Source organism: Squalius cephalus (assembly GCF_949319135.1).
Source record: "Squalius cephalus genome assembly, chromosome: 10".
NCBI lineage: Eukaryota > Metazoa > Chordata > Actinopteri > Cypriniformes > Leuciscidae > Squalius > Squalius cephalus.
Genome location: NC_137131.1, coordinates 33,503,379 through 33,522,828, shown reverse-complemented (window position 1 = coordinate 33,522,828; position 19,450 = coordinate 33,503,379). Strand labels below are relative to the sequence as shown.

The 19,450-nt window shown below is 40.7% G+C and overlaps 2 protein-coding genes across 3 annotated transcripts in view; both read right to left on the bottom strand.

Moving 5' to 3' along the window:
* Positions 1-271: 271 nt before the first annotated feature.
* The window catches only part of LOC307165585 (poly(rC)-binding protein 3), a 34,928-nt gene continuing 15,749 nt past the window's right edge, over positions 272-19,450 (bottom strand). Inside the window, exons 8-13 of one of the 2 annotated variants that reach the window (XM_079883345.1) lie at positions 17,600-17,746; positions 16,848-16,889; positions 16,501-16,576; positions 12,802-12,854; positions 12,513-12,682; positions 272-1,545 (exon numbers count right to left, since the gene is read on the bottom strand). In XM_079883345.1, coding sequence (XP_079739471.1) covers positions 1,491-1,545; positions 12,513-12,682; positions 12,802-12,854; positions 16,501-16,576; positions 16,848-16,889; positions 17,600-17,746 — 543 coding nt within the window. In that variant the 3' untranslated portion in view covers positions 272-1,490. The remainder of the gene's footprint in view (positions 1,546-12,512; positions 12,683-12,801; positions 12,855-16,500; positions 16,577-16,847; positions 16,890-17,599; positions 17,747-19,450) is intronic. The other variant, XR_013822505.1, reaches the window with a different exon arrangement.
* On the bottom strand, positions 8,596-11,957 carry LOC307166138 (E3 SUMO-protein ligase ZBED1-like). The gene is made up of 2 exons (XM_079884317.1): positions 10,751-11,957; positions 8,596-10,421 (listed from the first exon to the last, which is right to left on the bottom strand). The coding sequence occupies exons 1-2, from the start codon at positions 11,830-11,832 to the stop codon at positions 9,767-9,769; spliced, it is 1,737 nt and encodes a 578-aa protein (XP_079740443.1). The 5' UTR covers positions 11,833-11,957; the 3' UTR covers positions 8,596-9,766.

Below are 19,450 nucleotides of genomic sequence, written 5' to 3'. Positions count from 1 at the left end.
AAAGTTTGATAACTGTGTGATAATGGAGGCTTTTGTAATTAATCTATAATATTATTAGTTAAATGTCACATCCATAAGTGTAAGTTTTCTATCAAAAAGCCACTTTTTTCTATTCCTTAAAGAATTTGAAAATAATTTTTCTACAATTAAATCTAGTACTAATAGAAAAGCTATTAAGACTGTTCATTTATGTACTGTCTTTAAAATCTTTGACTGATATAATGGTCTTGTATTTTTATAATCTTATTTTATTTATTTTTTGTTTTTTATTATATATATGTGCTTTCTTTGCTCCCCTGGCTCGTTGTATGTTGTATCATTCTGTTGTGTAAAGCAATAATAAAAAAAAATAAAAAAATAGATGATTATTTTCGTTTTTTTATTTTATTTATTTATTACATTTTTGCGCACAAAAAGTATTCTCGTCGCTTGATAAACTTAAGGTTGAGCCACTGTAGTCACTTGGACTATTTTAACGATGTCTTTACTAACTTTTCTGGACCGGCAGAATGAAATTGCCTAGAAGCCTATGAAGGAGTGAGCCAGATTTCATAAAAATATCTTAATTTGTGTTCCGAAGATGAACGAAAGTCTTACGGGGTTGGAACAATTGAGGGTGAGTAATTACTGACAGAATTTTCATTTATGGGTGAACGAACCCTTTAACAGATACAACTTTTTATATTGAATGTATTAGTAAATGCTGAGGTTAACAGATTAATAAAGGCTGTAGTATTGTTCATTGTTAGTTTGTGTAACTACTAATGTAGTTTACTAATGTTAACAAATGAAACCTTGTTGTAAAGTGACACCAAACAAATCATTGGATATCACACTCTGTGTGAAATATATTGTGTGTTATAAATTATAAACTGACAATGAATTTACACTGGTGTCATCCTCACTGTAAAACAGTTTTGTTTCATAATTAAAATGAATTGGAAATCAGTTTTCTCTTTTTCTAAAATCACAACATTTACGACAGCCTGTTTTGCCACTTATGGAAGTTAAATTAAATAAAGCGCATTTTAATACAATTTATTGCTCACATTACATGTATGATAACTTGAATAAATTTTTAAAATACCGTAAAATATTGAGAAAGCAGTTAATTTAAATAAATAAGAGCAATAACAACTGCTAGACATTCAGCATGCTAAGTTTCAGTGCTAAAACTCTAAACTATATCTAATTAATAAGACAATGCATCATATTATTGTACACAAACACAGTTCCAAAATTACCTAAATACATGTTGCTTATTAGAATATTTTAGACTGAAGAGAACTTTCAGTGTAGACAATAAAAACAGGCTCCTTTCGGGTGAAGCTTTTTTTTTTTATAGAATGATTGAATTGACTGTCTGAATTACACTAAATGCATTTCAAAAATCCTGAAGAACAAACTATATAATTCCCAGGTTTTAAGAAAACTGATGAGGCCCAAAAACAGTTCAAGACCAGAGCGTCTAAACAGGGCATAATGTGACTTCAGGAGGTTGTCATGGTTGAAGGGTCAGTCCACATGGCTGCCACATCTCTGAACCTGCAGAGAGTATAACAACAATATGTAATTACACTTTAAAAAAAAAAAAAAAAAAAAAGGTTCAATGGGGTTCTATTTTCACAGTCATATTCTGTTTTGATTTCGTTTTCATTGTTCCCTGTCACTGTTTTCCTAAGATCTTGTCACTAGTTTGTTTCCATGGTTACTGATTAAGTTACACACTTGTTTCTGGTTCTATTAATTATATAGCTCTAACTATCTAGTGTATTTAAGCCCTCAGTTCTTTCTGTAAATTGTTCGGTGTCATTGATGTTTGTATGGTTGTGCATCTATGTTTATTACTCCTGTGATTTCCTGTGTGTTCTTAGTATAATTGTTAATATAAAAGTTTATGTTTAATTCTCATTTATCATGCACTTACTGCAGCCGCAGTTTGTGACATCCATAGGGTTCTTGACTCAATTTTAAAGAACCCTTTAGTGTTGTCACGGTACCAAAATTTCAGTATTCGGTACCAATACCAGTGAAAATCCACGGTTCTCGGTACCAATTTTGGTACCAAAGCTTAATTTAGATTAAATTTACATAATTATATTAAAGTGTATATCACAGTGTATATTACAAAGATGGAAACTGTAGTATTAAAAACACTTTACAAAAAGATTCCATTTGTTAGATAACATTAGATAAAATGACCTAACAATAAACAATAGTAATATACTGTCGCAATTATTCTCCTTGGGGTTAATTTAAAAATACATTTTTAAAATCAAAAGTTAACATTATTTCTGTTAACATTATTTAATGCACAATGAATGAAGTGAACAAACATGACCAATCAAGTGTTTGTATTAAATAACATTCACAAACATTAATTAATGTTGTAAAAATATATTGTTCACTCAATGTTATGTTAGATAACGCATTAAGTGATGTTAATGAATGGTATCTTATTGTAGTGTTACCAAACTATACAGGAGATAAAATGTGTTTTATTTGACTTGACTGTACTTTTATTTAATCCAAAACTGCATTCATATTTAATTTTAAAAGGGCTTTTTAAACCTGCTAAGAGTTATCCAGCCAAAAATAAGACTAGAACTGCTTTTCTGACCGACTGATATTAATGACGGCTTTTTATTTCTCATCTCCATAAATATATCTAGTAGTAAAGCTAATGCAAGGACTCGAAATCACTTAATTCTTTGTTAATACTTCCTCGTCATCATGGAGAGCGCAGTTCGCACCGCGTTCTCCTTTCCACAAGCGCTTGTTCTCCCGTGGCGTCTGTCGTTGCTATGCATCCATGAACATAGGCGCGCATGGAAAAACGAGCGCACCGCTTCTATTTGAAATAACGAATCTGCACGCGCAAAAACATCAGCACCACATCAGCAGCACCGCCGGTCGCCATGTCTCAGCACTTTTATGAAGAGGACGCAACTGCACGCGCTTCGGACATGCATGCGCATCAAGTACCGGGTTTGAGAAAATGCACCAAAGTGCATGCACCACTTGTCTTTCGCTTCGTAGCCGATCGGCCTTCATGACGGTGTCTCTGAAGAGTGTTGATTCATTCAACGATCGACTGTGTCGGTACTTCTTCTGGAAGTCTCTCCTGGTGCTGGTGGTTCTACAGTGCCAGTGCAGCGGTGGTCGCGAGCCTTCTGAGCTCTCAACTGCTGTTTTAACAGCATTCCTTTTTGTGTTTGTTTGTCTGACGATCGGTTGAGGGCAAAGAAAGTGAGTGCTTCACTGGTACAGGCTGCACCATCCCTGTCAGCATTGCCGCGGTCATTCCCGTGTGCTCCGGCACTGGTGAAAGTTTTTCATTTCCTGAAAGAGCAACACGGGTGCGTTTGCGTTTTTTCAAGATGTCATTCCACCCGTGCGTTTCTGGATCTGGTCGTTCCCTGTCCCCCTCTGACGGTCACATTAGTTGCATCACGTATTTGGGATTACAGTATGCTGAAGCAGCTTTTGTGAAGAACTCATTGCGAGAACATGACTATTGCGGTGTTTTTGATCGAGACTCGCCTTCGTCAGCGAAGGTGGAGTCCCCATTACCACGCCCCACCCTAGGGTGCTGTGTGGGATGGTTGATCAGAGGATCATAGCTATGGCTTCCCTGCCCGGTATCCAATCCCTGTCGGCCCCTCACTCTATCACATCGCAGCCGGTGGAGCCCCCCGTTGAGCGCGCTGGTCCCTCTGTAATGGACCGACCAGCCGTTTCTTTCGGGGCCCCTCCAGAGGACAGGATGCTGATTGCAGCATTGGAGGGCGCTGGTTCTCAGCCCGCCGCCCAGTGCCTTTCTTGAAGTGCATGGAGAGCTTACCAGGTCGTGGACGGAACTTTCCGTAAACTGCCTCAGTAGCTCCTCCCCCTTCACTACTATTGTTCCCCTAAATCGGTTCCCCTATTTCCCAGGTCGGTGACGCGGTAGGGAACTGCGCCCAACAGTTCTCTGCCGCCCAGGTGCAGATGGAGGCCATCCGGCACATCCTGCCCCGGCGGCACGCTGCTGCCTCCACTCCACCGCCGGTGGCAGATCCTCCGCCTGCTCGTCGCCGAGAGCATCCTCCTGCCGCCGCCTCCGCTTCCACTAACCACAGCAGCCTCCAACCAGGCCTCAGCGTGGAGCTGGCCGCAGGCAGGCCGCCCAGCCCATCTTGGGCGCTGCCAAACCAGGTGGCAAGCGTCAGACCTAGCGTCCCTGAGACAGGCCACCCAGGGATGGGGGAATGAGCTCTTCAGATGGTTACCATTCCGCCGCTGGCTCCCCTGAGTCCAGCAGTACACGAATTGTCAAAGAAAGAGCAAATTCCTCTGTTCCTGGGTTCCAAGAGGGCCAGACTGGCGGTGTGCAACCCTGTAAATCCTTGTATCCCTCAGCCCCCTCTTGTATCGCCAGCCGGCAGCTGGGTGTGGTTCGAGGACCTGGTCAAATGCCTTCTCACGCACCCCCCTGCCGACCCGTGGAGACAGGTAAGTTTTGCACTACACATTCAGACCCCGCTTCGGGCCGCCTTCAGGCCTTTCTTAGCCGGATCCCTGACCTCTACCTCGCTGCCTCACCCCAGGTACGTCTGTAGGTACCGTTGGTCCCCCTGGGCCGGGGCTCCCAACGGGGCTCCCAACTCGGCTATACGATTCAGTTTGGTCGGCGTCCACCCAAGTTCAGCGCTATTCGTTACACTTTGGTGTTCAGCGAATGTGCGTCTGTCATGTGCACAGTCATCGCAGTCCTACTGGCGAAGGATGTGATTGAGCCGGTCCCTCCAGCCGATATGAAGACCGACTTCTAAAAAGCCCTTACTCCATTGTACCCAAAAAAGGTGGTGAGTTATGGCCATCTTGGACCTGTGTCTCTTTAGTCTGGCCCTTTACAAGCTTCCGTTCAAGTTGCAAACATAGAAACGCATTTTTCGAATGCTCTGTCCCCGAGATTGGTCATGGCCATGCCTGTGTTCTTGCGTTCGAGGGGTTGAAGTCTCAGTACAAAGTCCCACCCTTCGAGTGCTACATAGCCAGTTGGGTCTTCAGGTCCAACTGGGAAAAGAGTAAACTCGTCCACGGGATGAGGATCTCTTTTTCTGGTATGGAGATGGATTCGGTCCAACGCGTCTCCTGAGAAGAGCGTGCTTTGGTCGGTGCTGTTAAGAAGTGAGAAAGGGTCCCACTGAAACTTTTCAGAGGCTCCTGGGGTGTATGGCAGACGCAGCCGCAATAGAACGGCTTCCTCCATATGAAGACCGCTTCAGCACTGGCTTCATGACCGAGTCCCGAGGTGGCCGTGGACGAGCGGCACGCTCCGTGTGACAATCACCCTGGCCTGCCGCCAAATCCTCATCCCGTGATCAGACCTTTTGTTTCTCCGGGCCAGCCGCCCCAAGAACAAGTGTCCACCATTACCGGCTGAGGGGCCACGTACAACTGGCATGCAGTAGCGGGGGTCTGGGCGGGCCTCCAACTGCATTGGCATCAATTGCCTCGAGTTGCTAGCAGTACACCTTGCTTTGAGACGCTACTGCTCAGCAAGTCTGTACTGGTCTGTACAGACAACATTGCAACCATTGCGCTACGCTTCCCTCGCATGTCACAACTCGCCTGCCACCTCCTCCTATGTAGTCAGAAGCTTATGAGGTCGCTTCATCCACTTAATTTTCTGGCCTGCTCAACCATGCCGCCGATGAGGCCTCAAGACAGCCTGTGGCCCAGGAGAGTGGAGACTCCATCCCCAGGCGGTCCAGCTGTTCTGGGTTCACTTCGGGGCTGCACAGTTACATCTGTTTGCCTCTCCGAACTTGTCCCTTTGCCAGTTGTTTACTCCCTGTCCGAGCGGAAAACCCTTGGCACGGAGACACTGGCACACAGCTGGCCCCGGGGCTTTCGCAAAGTTGCGTTTCCCCAGTAAGCCTTCTTGCACAACACTGTGTTTAAGTCAGGAAGGAGAAGGAGCAGGTCTCCCGTATTGCCCCTTAATGGCCCAACCGGACCTAGTTCCCTCGAACTTATGCTCCTCTCGACAGCCCCTTCCTGACACATTCATCTGAGACATCTCAGGGACGTGGCACCGTTGGCACCCATGCCAGACCACTGGAAACTCCATGTCTGGTTCCGAAGTGGAGGTTCTAGGTTCTCAAAAATGATCGTAGATACCATCAGTTCTGCGAGAGCACCCTCTAAAGAAATGAGAATTGCTTACACCTGAAGTGGAACCTGTTAGTTGAGTGGTGTTCTTCTCACCGAGGAGACCCACCGAAGGTGTTCGATCACTTCTGTGCTTTCTTTCCTGCAAGATGGGTCGGAGCGAGGGCTGTCTCCCTCCGCCCTCAAAATGTGTGTTGCCTTTATATTCACGCAGCGTATTCCTTCCAACAAAAGGGCACGCTTTCCCAGTGTTAACAAGTCTGACTGAGTGGGTCTTGCGGAACAGCAGTGACTTCCCTGGCCTAAGCCCTGTCCTATCTCCGCCTCAATAATGCGGGGGGATCAGGAGGCTTTTGTCTAGGCACTGGAAGGTGGCAGCACTAGTGGCGTTTTAATAGGGATCCCAATCAGTCAACACATCGATTACGTTGAACGTGAGCGCCTCAAAGGGAACATCTCGGTTACGTCTGTAACCCTCGTTCCCTGAAGGAGGGAACAGAGACGTAGTCCCCTCGCCACTATTGCTGGACCACCGCTGACTCCAGGCTCCACGTGGCTCCTCAGCGAAAAACTAGTGGTGCGTGCCTCCACTTCCGTATTTATACCCGTGCTGCAGGGCGGAGCGTGAACACTCAAGTTCACTCAAGAACACTCAAGAACCTCAGAACACTCTCAAGTTCAAAATGTTGACAATCAAAATGATTGTGTCTCAAATTCAACACAAAGATTGGTTTGTCACAATTGACCTCATGGACACATATTTTCATATAGAAATTCTGCCACAACACAGGAAGTTCCTGAGGTTTGCTTTTGGGAGCGAAGCTTACTGTATGGTAAGGGTTATGCGCAGCGGGCTTCGTACACTTTCTATGTGGCTCAGACCGCTGTTCCTCACCTTGGGTCCCACTCTAGGTGCGTGTTGTCGTTGCAGGATGTTAACGACAGACGCTTCCCTGACGGGCTGGGGTGCGATCTTAGATGGCTGTCCAGCCCAAGGGGTCAGGAGAGGCCGTCATCTCGATTGGCACATCAATTGCCTCGAACTGATGGCTGCATTTCTAGCCCTGAAATACTTCCTCCAGCAGTTAAGGGGCTACCATGTCCTGGAGTGGGTGGACAACACAGCGGTAGTCACTTATATAAATTGCCAGGGCGGACTGCGTTTGCGCCTTTTGAACAAACTAGCGCAGCAGGTTTCTGCTTTGGGTTTAGGACAAGTTCCTGTCCCTCTGGCAGATTCACATTCCCAGAAGCATGAATGTTGGAGTAGATTTGTGTCCAGACAGGAGGTCACACACGAAAATTGGGACCTCCATCCCGATGTGGTCAGTCAGATCTGGGAAACATTTTATGAAGCAGAGGTGGACCTCTTCGCTTCACAAGAAACAGCGCAATGTCCCCTTTACTTCTCACTGACTCCTCCAGCCCCCCTGGGTCCTCCGCCTTTTGTCCTCCGCCGTTCACTTCGCCGGAACAGAAGAGACTCCAATCATTGTGCCCAGTTCGTGCTCTTCAGATTTACGTCCATCGCACTAGCCAGTGGTGTAAGTCAGAGCAGCTGTTCATTTGTTATGGGGGCTGTAACTGGGGAGCGGCCACCACAAAGTAGACTGTTGCATTGGGTGAGGGATGCTATTGCTCTAGCCTATGAGGCACATGGTCAAGCTTCACCTCTAGGTGTTAGGGCTCATTCTACCAGGGGGGTTGCATCCTCCAGGGCTTTAGCAAGAGGCGCCCCCTTCCAGCAAGTATGTGATGAGGCAGGCTGGTCCTCTCCGCACACATTTATTAGATTTTATAGTTTGTTACTCCCGGCTAACATGTCCTTTAGTCAACAATGTATGAGGCCCTTCTCGTGTTTGTGCGCACACACACACAACATTGAGGGATCCAGACACTTCCAGTGCGGTGGCGTTGGTATTCTCGTTTTCATAGCGCTTAAATCAAGCGCAACATTGAGAGTAGCTTTTGAAAGGGAACGTCTCTGGTTACTTGACTGTTACCCTGTTCCCTGAAAAATGAGATGCTGCGCTTCATTGCTGCGTTGGGGGTGTGTCCAGGAAGTTCTTCAGACAAAGTGACCTGTTGATCGCACATGTCACATTTCTAGCCTCTGACTTGCATATTCCGATGACGTCATCATAAGAGTATTTAAGCCAAAGTCTTGCCGTGTTTGCCACACGTGTTCACAACACAAAGCACAGCATCTCATTCCTGCTTTTTCAGGGAACAGGGTTACAGTCAAGTAACCCAAAACAAACCCTATCGATAAATGTTCTATAGAACCTTTTCTATAGAAGAGTGCATGTACAGCATAAGAATCAATAACAAATAAGAGTGTTCACAATAAATAAGACAAAAAAATATTTTAAAGATCTAGAAATGTAATCTTTGTTTTCATTTTGGTTTTAATTTTTTTTTTTTTTTTTTAGAACAGGTAAATAACATACACTGGAAAAGGAAAAGGAAAAGGAAATGACATACTACCATTCAAAAGTTTGGGGTCAGCAAAAATGTTTTTGAAATAAATGTATACTTTTTTTCAGCAAGGATACATTAAATAAAAAGATAACAGTAAAGACAACAAAATAGGGCTGTCAATAGATTAATTTTTTTAATCGCGATTAATCGCACCCTTTTTGTGCGATTAACTGCGATTAATCGCACACTTATCGTGAAAAATTAAACATACACTATTTATTTTGTTTAACATGTTTATTTTTGTCATCATTTCACAAAATTGTTATATCTAGCAAAGAGAACCATCAGAACAGTTTCAATCTCAATTCAATTACCTGCTTGCCAAACTAAAACAGAACAGCTTATTTTTCTAGTCTCCATTTAATCAGCTGCTAAGGCATACAACATGTTTATTTTTGTCATTTCACAAAATTGTCATATCCAGCAAAGAGAACTATACCAGAACAGTTTCAATCTCAATTCAATTTTAAGTTTTAAGAAGACATTTAATATTGCAAACTAGTCTGCCTAGAGACCCAATTCAGAATTAAAAGTCACTTTAATATGAACATTTATCATCAAATTAAAAAGCAAATGACCTGAACATACATTTGGACAGGAAACACACTGAGATTTTACAGATCTCATCTCAGTTGATTCTAGACAGAAATGAACTTAACAGAAAAAGACACAGAAACCGCAGTATTTCATCAAATTATTCTAAAATCAAATTATCTGAACTGAAGAACAAAATTCATATCTCTGTAGGACAACCATTTTTATGTCTTTCTTTCAGAAGTATCTCGGGCAAAGTTAATACTTAACTATTCCTGAGCAATGACAGATAAACCTTTGAGCAAATCATATTACTTTTGCACATTTGCAATACATGTCTCTCCGTTTTGAATGTGGTGTTTTTTTGTATGTGTGTGTTTATTTCATGGATGTAGATTTTTTTTTAATGCATCTAGCAAGTCTGGTTCCCCCCCTTGTTTAAAGATTTTTCTGTTCTTATCTGTGTGCATGTCTTTCTCTCAAATATCTCGCTTTCTCTTCATTTAACACATAACCCAGAAAATCTTACCAGATTCCCTTTTTTCTTCTCCTCTCAATATTACATATTTGTCCTAAAGTGGTGCTTATTTTTCTAGTCAGCATTCAACCAACTGCTAAGGCATACAAGTTTGTTAACATTCTCAGGTGCCAGAGCAGCCCTCTTCTTGTGCACTATGTGCCCTGCAAGTGAAAATAGTCTCTCGCATGGCACAGTTGAAGCAGGAGTTGGTAGATATTTCAGTGCAATGGTCGCCAGCTTGTCATGACTTCTGCTGTGTGCAGACCACCATTGCAGAGGGCATTGTTCAAGGCTTATGCTAGGCTCTGCTCTGTATCTAGCAAGAGGACTGGATTCCAGTGATGTTTCATCGTCTGACTCTGTATCAGAGCCCATCAAGAGGAGACCAGTTTTCTTTTGCGGCCCTGATCCCGCATCTGAGGAATGTGGACAAAGTTCCTCCTCTTTTAGCATCTTGTCTAATGTTTCCCAAACTTCAGCTCTTTCTGCTTTAGGAATGCATTTCAGGTTTTTGAATCTGGGATCAAGAGCTGATGCAATTTTAAGCCAAGCAATGTTTGTGTTTTCTTTGCGCTTGGTCAAATCCTCTTTGAATGCATCCTTAAAGCGCACAACATAAGCAGGGTCATCTTCTGTGACAGCCATCTTCAGGGCCAGGTGGCAAAGTGCAGGCAACACAACAGAACAGGAGACATACTTTTCACCCCCAAGAAGTTCCATGACATATCTGAATAATAAACACACATCCAATTAATAGATTGCATTTGCTAACAATGACCTATCATTAGGTTTTAGTTCATTTTAATGTCAGCATTTACAATTTTTTTTATTTTTTATTTAATGTTACAAGTATTAGTTAACTATAAACAAAGATTAACACTAAACAATAGTTTGCTAGTAATTGGTTACTGTAGTTACTTAGTTAACATTACTCACAATAACAACATGACATGAGCCATTTTAAATATACAGGACTTGTTTTAATCAAAAAAAAAAAAAAAAAAAATCAATAAATACTGTCTAAAAATAACATATCAAATAAACTGAAGTACCAACCTGCATGGTTCCAGTAGTTTCTCCAGCCTGGCAAGCTTATCAAACTCTGCAGATGTTAGAAGGGTTAGCTTGTGGTTTTGATGAGCCAAGGTTGCCATCAGGGGGTCTTTGTTCCGTAGTATCCGGCTGACCATCTCGAGGGTGGAATGCCACCTTGTGAGAACATCTTGCACTAGAGACTCTTCGCCCAGGCCATGAGCAATTTGCTGTGCTTTCAGGTCTATCATATTAGACGGGCTATGTTTAAAATGTCCGACTAATTTACGACATTTCACTAAAACGCCATCAAAGCCGCCTTCACGAAGAGCCATGACGATTGCCCTCTGTATAATGTGCGCTATACACGGCATATGCTCGAAAGGAAGCAATCTAGATGCAGCGATCATGTTTCTTGCGCTGTCCGTACCAACAGTAGTGATTTTGCTCTCTATCTCCCACTCCTTCGCTACTTGTATAAACTGTTCGGCGCAGGCCTCAGCAAAATGCCTTTCTTCACTTTTAAGCACAGTTAATGCAAATGAATGCATATGCCAGTCTTTATCGATAAGATGCGCAGTTGTACCCAAGTAATTATGCTGGCTTACCGATGTCCAGTGGTCCCCAGTCAAAGCAACACTGTTTGATTGTGATAGCAGCTCTACTTTGCATTTCTTTTCGTTAATGTACAGTTCGTTAATCCTGGGCATGATTGTTGATCTTGACGGTAGCTCGAACGATGGGTCGGAAGTGGCAATCCTGATCACTTCTTTCAGGCCCTGGTCAGTTACGATGTTGACTGGACGGCAGTCCTTAGCAATCCACTTTGCTATGGAAGTAGTAAGCCTGGCTGACTTTTGACTATTCACACGCCGTGGTATACACTGATCCAGTGTGGGTTGTTGCACAAGACTCGTCAGATTGCTAGTAACGTTAGAACCTGTGATATGTTTTGCTTTTAAATGATATTTTAAACTCGATGAGCTTCGATGGTAGGCCAGTTCTTCCTTACAGTGTATGCACACAACTTTGCGTTTATCCAGAGTGCCATCCAATTTTCTTTTAAAAGAGAAATGTCCGCCTACCAGAGTTACTGCTTTCGCCATTATAGATGCTGATTAGACTCCCGCCCCCGCCCAATATCATCAACTGCGTGACGCAAATTACGTTAATGACGCACCTTTGTGTATATCGTTTTTTTTTTTTTTTTTTTGGTAATTTATTTTCGTTAAATTATTTTAACGCGATAAGGATTTTTTATTAATCGCATGCGTTAACGCGTTAACGTTGACAGCCCTAATTTCTATATTTAAAAAAAAACCTCTTTCACACTTCCACATTTCATTAAGCACCACAAGCATTTTCATATTATAATAATAAGAATGATTTTTTGAATATTAAATCAGCATATTAGAATAATTTCTTACGGATCATGTAATACTGAAGGCTGAAGTAATGGTAGTTTTGCCATTTCAGGAAAAAAATTTAATTGTAAAATGAAAATATAAAACAGCTATTTTAATCTGTAATAATATTTATCATAACACTGCGGTGTTCATACACATAGACAAGAAAAAATATTGTCAGCATACTGAAGTTACAGCTCCATACAATATATATATATATATATATATATATATATATATATATATATATAGTATGGAGCTGTAACTTCAGTATGCTGACAATATTTTTTCTTGTCTATTTTTTCTTTTCTAATTAAGAAATGAAAAACTTGTTCATCTGTTTTTACTAGTTACATGTTATTGCTTGCTTTGAAACTCACCTGGCATTTATGAGGTACTGTGCCAGGCTGATGTTGGCAGGTGTTCCCGTAATGGTGATCTGACGGTCTGATGACCCCTCCATGGCATTAGCTATTTTGATCTGAGCCCCAGACATCTGACGGATTTCATTAATTTTGGTGCCCTGACGTCCGATTATGCAGCCTATTAGCTGCAAACATAAAGCAGACAGATTAAAATCAGTTTGGCTAGTCAAGGATTCTTCCTTACATTCTTCTTTGATACAATTGTCCAATGAGGGGGTTCCTGAAGACAAAGAATTATGCTCACATCATTTGGAATGGTGAGTTCATGAGTACTGGCCTGTGAACTGGCATCCACACCTAGAAACAGAAAGAGAGTGTGAGAACTGAGAAACACAGAGAACATTTTATGCAACTTAACCATGTTAAAACCGTACACACTGATTAAAACCTGTTAACCTGCACACTCATGTTAAGTTCCCTTACTATACGGTGATACATATCACCGTATAGTAAGGGAACTTAACGTGAGTTTTGGTAGTGGAAAAAATCAAGTCATCTTATAATTTACAGTGAAAACCCATAAATTGACATTCAATTTCCTGAGTGACACTTCACATGATGGTTTTTCATTGAAATATAATATTTTTTTCTTATCAGTTATGTACATTAGGGTTTTATGTTTTAACTTATGTTGTTAAATGACTTGCCTATTCATCCAACGGATGTTTGCGCTATAGGGAGAAGAGAAGTGCCACTCTATAGGATGCAGTAATGTCTGTTCACAGTTTTCTTAAAGGTTCACTATGAAACTTTTGGCCCTCTAATGGATAAATAAAGAAAACCACATGCATTTTGCATGAGAACATTTTTTGGTTGTGCTTTGGCTCTGCGTGACTGTAGATGAATTCGACCCTTCACAATAGATAATGGCTGCGCCATAGCATTCTCTCTTGAGTAGGTTATTTTGAATAAGTAATTACTTCACGACTGATAAAAAAGTATGTTCTATATAGTATGAATGTGTGCAGTTGCAGTATGAATGAAATCTGGACATACTACATTCACCATGATGTGACCTACCAGCATCAGTTGTTTCGTTTCACTGCCATTCATAAATCCTCTCCCATGGCCTCATGGGATTGTAAAGTATCCATCTTATGCACACTTCAAAATCTCGCTAGAAGATGTAGGTCATCCGGGTACTTTTTGTCTACTCTTTTATGAGTACTGTGAATTTGGCCATACTTCTTTTTTTCACATACTGTTTTTGGCCTACTATATAGTAGGGAAGTATGCGATTTTGGATGCAGCCATTGTTTTACAATGAACTTTGTTAGAGAGCTACATATCTGTTCAATAAAATGCATTACTCACATGTAGGGGTGTGCGATATTGTCAAAAAAATATATCTCTATTTTCTGGGATTTTCTTGATAACGATTATTAGACGATATTTTGCTGAGTGTGTTTATTGTGTGGGTACTTTGGCAGGTTCAGGACTGTCGTGGACAGCCGACTCCTAAAGTTTTTGATATACTTCATACTCTGTGTGGTGGTCAGTTCACAGCAGTGACAGAAATAATTTTTTCCAATATGTTTCAATTGATTTTTACCTAATATAGGCATTTTTACCTTTATAAAGCCATTTTTTATATTTGGAGAAAAACTGCACTCTTGTGATATTTATTAATAAATGATAAATAAAGACTAAATCACGCAGTGAAAGTGTGCATTCTAAATGCGCACCCGCACTAGTCTGATCTACAAGGCTACATCACGTACAATTACGATATTATCGCAGACAATATATATCGCACACCCCTACTCACCTGTTGAGTAATAAAATGCCATCCCCGTGTCACTTTTACACATTTCAAATCCCTCAATTCTCGCCATCTCCGAAACGCCAAGCCAATGTTGATTCTCGTTTTATTACGAGCTCTGTCGCTTTCTCTATTTGCCAGCAGACTCTCTGTTTATTTCACTCGGCGGCCATCTTTGAAATCATCTTTGATTTTAGTCATGCAAGTACAACTCCTTAGCCTGACTACGTCAGACTTCCTACTTCCGCTCAATTTCATTTCGCTTCTGTAGTCAGTCTGAGATAGCAGCATATCTTTCAGTTTTCCTCCGGCCTGAAAACAGCCGGGCCAATCAACGAACAGAGGGCGGGCTGAGAGCCGTGTCGTAGATGCTGATTGTACCGTGGATGCGTAGATTTACTTCACATAATCTGCAAAAGTCGCGCACAGCCATGTTCACTACGGTATTTCGCTCGATGGTTTTGTTTTCGCATCATACATGTGTTTACAGTGGAAGTTAGATGCTGCTGAGCATGCGCATAACACACGCCATAACCAAACGTTATGTGATTGGCTTACGGGTAACCAATGATTTTAAACTTCAGACAAGCGCCCCCCGCGAGAGAGAAAACACTTCTCTATTATGCTATTCCAGACTCTATCTACGAAGCAAAGTGAAGTAGCAGAGTCTGGTATTACCAGGCTAACAACTCCTATCTCTTTGAAAGGGAAAAAATCTAATTCTCCAAAGCTGTTCACCAAGCTTTCGATTAAATTACATATTTGAAATCACCAATGAAATCTGACAACAACTGGCTCATAAGTGTTGTTTCTTATGCTCAGACAGCATAAGCTTATTTTTTTGGTTAGACCAGCCAATGCGTGTGTGCAGTCTTAAGCGTGCGTCTCAGAACACTGATTCTGTATTCTAATTGCCATACTATCCGTCCTAAATAGTATTCGAAATTAGAATTTGTGTGTCTTAAATTGTAGTATTTTGAAATGAGTATTCCAAGGATTCCTAGATGGTCTACTTTTTCCAGTTAGAACTCTGCAGATCCATGCACACTCTAAGGGCTAATATTGCCCACAACCCATTGCACATTAGATGAGTATTCAATTAAAACTACAAACATGGTGATTGTGCGAGTCCGACTGTTAAGTAGAGGTTTACAAAAATGTGTTTGAGTGATTATTAATCAGTATCTAACCTGATGAAAAGATATTTATGTTATCCACATTATATTTCATCGGCAACAGCATTGTGAACTTTTGTAAAGATACATTTGGTCATTAACTTTTAAATGCATCATTATGCAAATTGCAAACACATGACGAGAGTTCTCCACATGAAAGTCTCACGATTGGCAGATCAACATGTTACTACATTTCTCTCCAAAATGATAGGAGATTAAATTAAATTTAAATGTGGAGGACATTAACTGTGTCAAGATGATTGACAGGGCAGTTTACACAGTGACAGGATGCACGTAACTAAGTGACAGAGAGCTATACGTTAAAGACGCAATTATAACGAAGCAGTATGTCCCAAAGCTTGTCTATACTACTACACACTCAAAAGTATGTACTTTTTCTTTACAAAAACTACATACTTTTAGGGCGTAGGGGTGAATTCAGGTTGATTGGGTCAACCTGTCAACCAATCAACCAATCAACTTGAGTTCACCCTAGTATAAGTAGGCAAATTGGGACGCAGCATGATTCTATACCGACTGGAGCTGGCAGCTGCAGTGATGCGATAACTTTACAGATCGGCAATTGACTCTTTTAGATAGAAGGCGGAACTTATTCCGCAATAATGCGCATTGCACTTTCTTCCTTTCAAAAGTAAAATGAGTGCACCATCTTTGTTTATGTAAAGTCCCGCATCCCGACAGGTCTAAAGTATAAACACTTATAATAGGCTTACCATAGTGAATCAGGGTAAGACAAAAACACGTTTTGGAAGGGATTGATGATGTATTTACTCATTATTTAAATATTAAAATTATGAAATAATTTTTTTGCAAAAAAAGTTACATAGTGTACCTTTAAGTAAATTTAAATCTTAAATGCAATGAAAAGTATATGATGGATTGTCAAGTTACCCATCCAGGGGGAGAAGAGTGAAAGAGAAGAAAGTGAATGAAAGACCTACAGGTATATAGTGAAGGGTGTGTAGCGGGAGGGTTGGGTACGTACCAGGGAAAGCGGGGGTGGTCTGTCCGAGGGAGGTAAAGGGGGTTTGCTGCATAGCCAGCTGATGGAGCTTTGTCAACTGCGGGGGGAGGGAGGAGGGTCAGTAGTACACCTAAGAAGTTATCATTAAATAAAGGAGTCCTGTTTGGACCTTTACAAACTCATCTAGACACTAACAAGGGGAAGCTGTGAGAAATCTCACGTATGACTGCCTTCTATTGAAAACACATAAATATTGACCTATAAATTGTATGAATTTTAATAAAGCAGGTCATGAAAAAGAAAAAGCAAAGGTAACAAGAATGTTACGCTAAAGAGGGAGGAAGGATTAGAAGGTACATTTTACTCACATCTGGGTGTGGAATGGCGTATTGTCCCTGAATGGTGTAGGTCTTAGATGGAAATGGAAAGGAAAGAGAATTTTCAGACATTATCAATGTACATAAACGAATGTACATACACTTTTTATTACTTGTTATATGTTCATTGATAATTAAATATTATGATGGGGCAATTCATTTCATGGACTGAATGAACTATGTGACATGAAATATAAAATTTCATTACAAAAAAAGTTACAATTTAATACATTTTGTACACAGAAGTCTGCATTGAAAATATAAAGTCGTCATGAAGTCATCAATGGATTTAGTTCCTTCCATTTTGTGCACAGAAGGGCGAGTGTTTTACAGCTTGATTTTGTTTCATAATTAATTAATTTTACAACATTAACACTTGTTATTTTCTAGTTTATTAATGTGAAGCTGCTTTGAAACAATCTGTATTGTATAAAGCACTATAAATAAATAACTTGGCTTGACTTAAGTACATGAAATGCAAGGAAGATTTAGGATTTTGTGCACAAAAAAGTGCTCACATTATTCATCTGTTGATTAAATCCAACTACATGGATTTTGTCTTTCTGTGTACAAATTGCATTAAAATGTAGCAGTATTTTGTCAGAATTTCTTCGTGTTTAATTCAATCCAATTGGCAGGTTACATTTGTTGCCCCATAGGAATATGAATACTTGTTTACAACTTGGAATTATTTACAACTTGGAATTGTCTGTAGTCGTAGTGTATATTCTGACCATACTTACAGGCAGAGGCTGATGCTGCAGTAACAAGCTGAGGTTGGCTGTGGCTGGAGCTGTCAGTGTGTCTGCTCTTACCTGGCCCCCAGAGAAAATGACTGGTGCAGTGGCAGGCTTCGGCCTGTATGGAATTGTAGCACCTTTGGGTGGGGACTGGCAAGGATTGGGGAGGTTAAATAAAGATGAAAATTGAGAAAAAAGAAAAGTGAGGGTAGACTTTAATAGAAATGTAATAGATCAGGGATTCCCAAACAGGGGGTTCAGGGAACTGCAGAGGGTTTGTGAGTTTATGAAATGCTAATATTTTATTATATCAAATGTAAAATTAAAATAAATAAATGGGGTTTCACGATGCAGCTTGGTGCGATAATCAAATCAAAGGCTGCAATTTAATTAAATAACTGTATAGTCTGATGCTAAGCATGAAGCATGCAACACATTTCATTATTATAACTATCAAATATTATTTATTTTTATTTTACAGTACAATTATAATTTACAACAGTAAAATGTCTTAATTGAGTTAAAACTACTTTTATTTTGCCTAGAAATCTAGACGCACCCTAGCGGCAGCAAAATTTATTTTTCAGCCAGTGTAGTCTAGCAACTCTCCGTTGACTTTCGAGCTGGAAAAACCAAACTCTAGTCAGGCCAATCACATCGTGTATAGAGTAGGTGGGACGGGCTTAACATAATAACGACAGAGTTGCGACGGTTCCCTGCTACTTGAAAACAAAGAAGAGCTGCTGCTGGCGAACAGCGGTCTTTCGAATCGGCTTTGGCCGCGACTCTGGAGGACTTGGAGTTAAGCTTTTCTTTGAGAAAAGAACAAAGAACGGCACTTAAGTCATTCTTAAAAAAGGAAAATGTGTTTGTAGTTTTGCCGACCAGATACGGCAAAAGTTTAATCTATCAACTAGCTCCGCTGGTGGGCAAACGCTCTGGTTGGTTGTAGCGCTATCCTATTGCGCGCAGAGGGAATTTGAAAGACAGCCGTTAATCCCGCCCCTCGGATTGAGCCGTGCCAATGGTGAGTTGCCAGACCTAACATCTTGATGTAGGTCTGGCTTGCCAGGCTAACTTTTACTACTAGTAGTAGTACTATTAATAATAATAACAACAACAATAATAATAAAATTAATACTATTGATGTCAGAAAACAGTAAACATGCAAATGTGTTGTTAAATTATTGAAATATTAATGTAAAATCTCGGGGTCCGTCAATTATTATTATTATTTTTTTTTTTTTTTACATCTAAGGGGTTTGGCTGATAAAAAAGTAGGGGAATATTTGTAATACAAGACTACATGGTTACCAAAATGAGCCTATGAATTAACTCTCTCTTTGATGCTGAAATATAAATCTGAACATCTACTGTAAATCTGTGTCAAAAAACAAAAAAGATTCCCTATTGTAGAGGAATAATTCACCCAAAAATGAAAAATATGTCATCAGTTCCTCACCCTCATGTTGCGATAAACCTTTATGAATTATTTTTTTCCCACAAAACACAATATAAGCTATTCTGAAGAATGTTTCAGCTTTTTTTGTCTGTACTATGGGAGTTAATGGGGTCCAAACCTTTCAAATTCCAAAAAAAGGCCGTACAGATACCGTGAAATGAATCCATACATCAACATCAAACCTCTTTGATTCTTGCATTCCATGATGTCTGGCAACATGATGGCCAAGAACCAATAAGGTTTGGCATTAGTTGATTTTTCTGTCACAATATTTAATTCAGTCTGTTTATGTGTGCACTGATCAATGTTTGGATCTGATTTGAGAATGAATAAAAGTTACATTTCGATATGTTCACACTACTGTACTTTTATCTCATTTTTGTAGCATGAAA

Excerpts from the sequence above, each read along its gene's own strand:
- LOC307166138 (XM_079884317.1), bottom strand. The coding sequence starts at position 11,832 with ATGGCGAAAGCAGTAACTCTGGTAGGCGGACATTTCTCTTTTAAAAGA. Across the intron at positions 10,422-10,750 it reads AAACTACTGGAACCATGCAG|ATATGTCATGGAACTTCTTG; the intron begins GTTGGTACTTCA and ends TTTATTATTCAG.